This window comes from Penaeus vannamei, chromosome 9 (assembly GCF_042767895.1).
Source record: "Penaeus vannamei isolate JL-2024 chromosome 9, ASM4276789v1, whole genome shotgun sequence".
Lineage (NCBI taxonomy): Eukaryota > Metazoa > Arthropoda > Malacostraca > Decapoda > Penaeidae > Penaeus > Penaeus vannamei.
The window spans coordinates 29037294-29042293 of record NC_091557.1 but is presented as its reverse complement, the minus strand read 5'-3'; the positions used below and the strand labels follow the sequence as shown (position 1 = coordinate 29042293).

The 5000-nt window shown below is 46.1% G+C and overlaps 2 protein-coding genes across 2 annotated transcripts in view; one reads left to right on the top strand and one right to left on the bottom strand.

The window, feature by feature from the left end:
- The window catches only part of LOC113809846 (uncharacterized), a 986-nt gene extending 18 nt beyond the window's left edge, over positions 1 to 968 (top strand). Inside the window, exons 1-2 of the mRNA XM_070124984.1 lie at positions 1 to 596; positions 809 to 968. The exon at positions 1 to 596 is cut by the window's left edge and continues 18 nt beyond it. Coding sequence (XP_069981085.1) covers positions 1 to 596; positions 809 to 968 — 756 coding nt within the window. The remainder of the gene's footprint in view (positions 597 to 808) is intronic.
- The window catches only part of LOC113809847 (uncharacterized), a 7137-nt gene that overhangs the window by 256 nt on the left and 1881 nt on the right, over positions 1 to 5000 (bottom strand). The window contains exons 2-3 of the mRNA XM_027361527.2: positions 4791 to 4903; positions 1 to 2795 (exon numbers count right to left, since the gene is read on the bottom strand). The exon at positions 1 to 2795 is cut by the window's left edge and continues 256 nt beyond it. Of these exons, the coding sequence (XP_027217328.1) occupies positions 2315 to 2795; positions 4791 to 4903 (594 nt within the window). The 3' untranslated portion in view covers positions 1 to 2314. The remainder of the gene's footprint in view (positions 2796 to 4790; positions 4904 to 5000) is intronic.

Here is a 5000-nt window from a genome sequence, read left to right as displayed (position 1 = left end):
CAGATGGAGGTGATCGAGGACGAGGGTGAGGATAAGGACGAAGACCGGGTTGAGGACGAGGTTGAGGAGGGCGGGGTTAGGGTTGAGGATGACGATGATCATTGGGACGAATATCTGGATGAGGACGAGGTTGAGGAGGACGGGGTTGGGGTTGAGTACGAGGATGAGGATAAGGACGAAGACCGGGTTGAGGACGAGGTTGAGGAGGACGGGGTTAGGGTTGAGGATGACGATGATGAGTGGGACGAATATCTGGATGAGGACGAGGTTGAGGAGGACGGGGTTGGGGTTGAGGACGAGGGTGAGGATAAGGACGAAGACCGGGTTGAGGACGAGGTTGAGGAGGACGGGGTTAGGGTTGAGGATGACGGTGATGATTGGGACGAATACCTGGATGAGGACGAGGTTGAGGAGGACGGGGTTGGGGTTGAGGGCGAGGATGAGGATAAGGACGAAGACCGGGTTGAGGACGGGGTTAGGGTTGAGGATGACGATGATGATTGGGACGAATACCTGGACGAGGACGAGGTTGAGGAGGACGGGGTTGGGGTTGAGGAGGACGGTGATGATTGGGACGAGGACCTGGATAGGACGAGGTATGGGATGAGGAGGAGGAGGCCGGAGTTAGGGATGAGGACGAGGACAAGGTCGATGATAAGGATCAGTTGGAGGACGAGGAGGACGTAGTCAAATGAGAAAGACCCTTATTTGCGGTAAGAATAGGATTGCAGGAATCGGGTAAATAGGACTTGGGTCGGAGGATAACTTGCTGTAGTTAAGGATCTCGAGGTTTCTTCTTGGATGATAGAGGATCCTCGGATTTGGTGGTGAGGTTCTGGTTAAGTCTGAGGATGAGGATGGACAACTTCGCAAGATCGGATCAAGTTGACTGTAGGATAAAGGACTGGATAATTGGCAGGATTGCAGGGAATGTTAAGGGTCCTTGCTGGAACTTGGATAAAGCGTAGTGAACTGATGGTAGTTCACTCTGTTAGTTTGGGAATCACAGGATAAGGATGGGTGGGGATACGGGCGTGAATACTCAAAGGGGCGTGGGAATTGAGGTCGTAGGATGCAGGATACTGGGATTTCAGCATAGGATTCGAGGCTTGGCTATATGGAGGGATAAGGATGAGACGACAGGATGCCTTTTAGGGATGTGAGAATGAAGGCCTTGAACATTCTCAGTTCCAGAAAAGGTTTCAGGCCAAGGATATTTTGGAAAGGACTGGGACGTTTGGATGTCTTCCGGGATGCGTGAGGATCATAGACTTGAGGAGTTACAATCGTAGGATGGGATGGGAGGATACGGTGAGGACGTTCTTCAGGATGGGGTGGGTTGGTTATAGCCGAGGATGCAGGGCAGGGGGATGTGAAGGATAAGGACGAAGGACTTGTAGCATGATTGACCTACATATGAAACGTCCAAAATATCTCTTTTGGACGTAGTTATCGTGAGATATTTCCTCAGTAAGAGAAATGCTCAGGGTAATGATATTAGTACTGATGATGCCATAGCTGGGAACAGGGCAGGGAATAGGTCAATAGGATAAAGCTTCCTCCAGCTTCACTTTAGCTATAAAAAACTAACAGGAAGACCAGGTAATGGATATGACGGGTTAGGATGAAGTCTTTGACCCTGTCCAGGACTTGGTAGATCTGTGAGGACCAGGAATGTCAGCGAGTCTCCTTATCACAAAGGAGGCTGGAGACGAATGGGCATGAGACCGTTAGTAAATGAAGGATCATGGTTGCATGGGACAGGACGGGGGAGGATCTGTAGCCAGGCAAAGGAGCTCAGCTAGCAAAATTGTTAGTCGTCATCCGTTAGACGGGGTGAGCGGCAGGACTCTGGGGTACAGGACTTGGGACGGCAATGATGGGGTAACGATGTGACAGGCCGACGGGGGCAGACGAGGATATGGGGTCTGGGCAAGGATGCTGTTTCTGGCAAAGGGCATGGTTAGTGCGTCGCATTCAAGCACTGGGGAAGGATAACGCAGGATAACACCTGCTGACGACGATATAGGAACATGACGGAACGATAGGATGGGGAGCTCAGGATTTTGTTCATGGGAACCACGCTTTAGTATTGAGCAGTGAAAATAATTTCCTTAGAAGAACTGCGTGGCTTTAAACTCCCATAAACTGGATTAGTTTTCTCTACGGGATATTCACAGTTAATCGGACACGAATGTTATAAGGACGGGGGTGTGAAGGGGGAAGCTAGCATAATGAAATGGGCATTGGAACCTAAGCCTAGAGGAGGAAGAATGACAGCATTATATACAGAAGCGGGGAGAGGGTCACCTATCTAACCGCGGTGAGCTTGGTAGGGATAGGGACGAGGAGGAGGATAGGCGCCGGGAGGAGGAGGGTAGGATCCATGGGGAGGAGGAGGGGGAGGGCCATAGGAATGGGGGCGCTGAGGTGGGAGGGGATGGGGGTGAGCAGGACGAGGAGAAGGAGGAGGAGGAGGAGGAACAGACTTGCTGACAGGAGGGGCGGGCTTGAGGTTCTTGGGTGTGCCTTTGGCTGCTGCTTCCTTGGTGCCCTTATCGTGATGGTGGTGGTCGTGTGCGTGCTTGCCATGCTTGTCGTGCTTGGAGTGTGCGAGATTGGCCAGTTCCTTGGCCGAGTGCACTTCGTAGATGTGATGCTCTGGGTCTTGGCCGTACTCGAAGACCAGACTGTGCGGGTAGATGACTACCTGATCGTCGTCCAGCTCGGGACGCCGTACAGGTAGATGGGCGTAGATGTCATTGGGGCCTCCGTCTCCTTCGGGTGCCTTCGCCCTGGGGGAGACACGGGGTTGACGAGCTGGAGCCAAGGATGCGGGGTCCAGTGCAAGGACATGTGGATGTGACTGGACACCTTCAACCTTCTACTAATCCTAACATCAAAGTATCTGACAATAATAACTGCTAATTTATATAGTTAAAGTTAAATGTAATACTCATTCTATAAAAACAGACCAAAGTTTCATAGAAATCTGTGTAAATTCAATTTACGAAAGATAGAGAAAAAAATAACACAAAAAAATTAGACAAGCTAGAGGAAAAACTAGAAATTACCTTGAGGACTAATTGTAACCTTACTTTCCTTTACACTCCATCCAAAAACAAACCCATACTTAGCCCGGAAACCTCCTCTTTGTCGGCCACAGTTAGGGTTCCTTCACACAGGCCGTGTTTGTTGGCTCGTCAAAGGGAACCCTCGGAGACCGCAGAAAACCTACGGTATCTCATAGCCAGAAAGTTTAGTGAAGGAAGAAAACTTCGGGTTATTGTCCTTTCGAATTGAGGATGAAAAGACAGGAAAAGGAAGGAAGTCATATTTTGATAACGATAATGATGAAATAAAGGTGAATAAAGATACTTATTACAAGATTCATATTTTCTTTAAACAGTGTCGAAGTTAACCAAACTTTATGAAGAAAAAGCAATCCATTTGTTCTTGCTTTCACAGATGTATTGATAAGAACCTCTGATAAAAATCTTCATGGAATAAACTGAAAGCCCAAGTTGCCTAAAAAAATGCTATTCATTCCCTAAAGAATAAAAATGAGGACAGTATAAGGAGAGGATTGGCTGGGTTAGGCTAGGTTGAAGGGATTTGGTTGAGGAAACATTAGGATGAGGTTAGGACATTTACAGGGATAACTCTTGAAGTTTTTGTTTATTCCTCTTCTTACTTCTTATAATCTTTATAATCTCCCTTGCTTCGACATAACGAATTTGCAAAGAGTTGGCTTCAAATTACGAATGGTTGAAATATTATATTCGGTTACCAGATTTATCAGTTATGGCCTAATTTCTTCACTAGAATTTATATATTTTTTTTATTATTATCTTCCTTATTAACGAACACAACTATACTAGGCAGAGCTTAGTCTCTGATTTTCTCAAGCTCTGTAACAAGTCTTGTCTCCAGAAAAGAGAATTGAATGAAACAAAATTCGTCTGGGTGGAAAAGGAGGGAGGAAGAGGATAAAAAAATGAATAAAAAAGGTAATGGTGTATTAAAGGGAAAGGAAGGATTAAGGAAGAACATCGGAAGGAAGTGACAAGGTGAAAGAAATGTTCCATAAACATTCTTTCGCCTCCAAGAATAGGGAGTGCAGGATCACAGATAGGATTTCGGGTGGAAGGAAACAGGAGATGAAGGAATAAGGATGCATTACACCTCCGGTCGAGGAAGGAGAGGAAACGAATATAAGGGGGAGAGGGGAAAATATATTGAAAAAATACAGTGCAAAATCAAAAGAGAAAACAATAGGTTTTGTACATATTGATGATTTTCAATTTCTGATGGAGTGACTTGCGAGGAAATTGAAGATGTGTAAGCGAAAACATGAGAAATATTTGATAGAATGATTATACTAATTTTCCGTTTGGAGGGAAAACAAGAATTACAGGAAAAGATAAGGAAGATGATGGGGCGGAAAGGCAAAAGAACAGCAAGAAATATGGAACAAGAAGAAAAAGTAGAATTGGACCTTCGCTTCTTGAACGAGGCTTTGAAAATTGGGGGAAATGGTGACATGAAAGACGTATAAAAAAGGAAGAAAAAAAGGAATTTCAGCCTACAAGGAAGTGGTGGTATGAAAGACGTATAAAAAAGGGAGGGAAAAAACGAATTTCATCCTACATGGAAGTGGTGACATGAAAGACGTATAAAAAAGGGAAGAAAACAAAGGAATTTCAGCCTACATGGAAGAAGTGGTATGAAAGACGTATAAAAAAGGGAGGGAAAAAAAGGGATTACAGCCTACACGGAACATAACCTACCTGACATTCTCGCCTGGAAGATAGCCGGGGAAGGGTACGCTCTCTGCTGCGCTCTGTGCCTGCGGGGCCTGCAGGACAACACTCGCAAAGCCAACTAGCAGTACTTCCTTCCACTGGGAGGGGAGACAGGGAGGGAGGGGAAACCAGGTTAAAACAGGGTTTTTTTCTGGATCCGAGAGGCAATACATTTATATCTATCAAGTGTGTGTG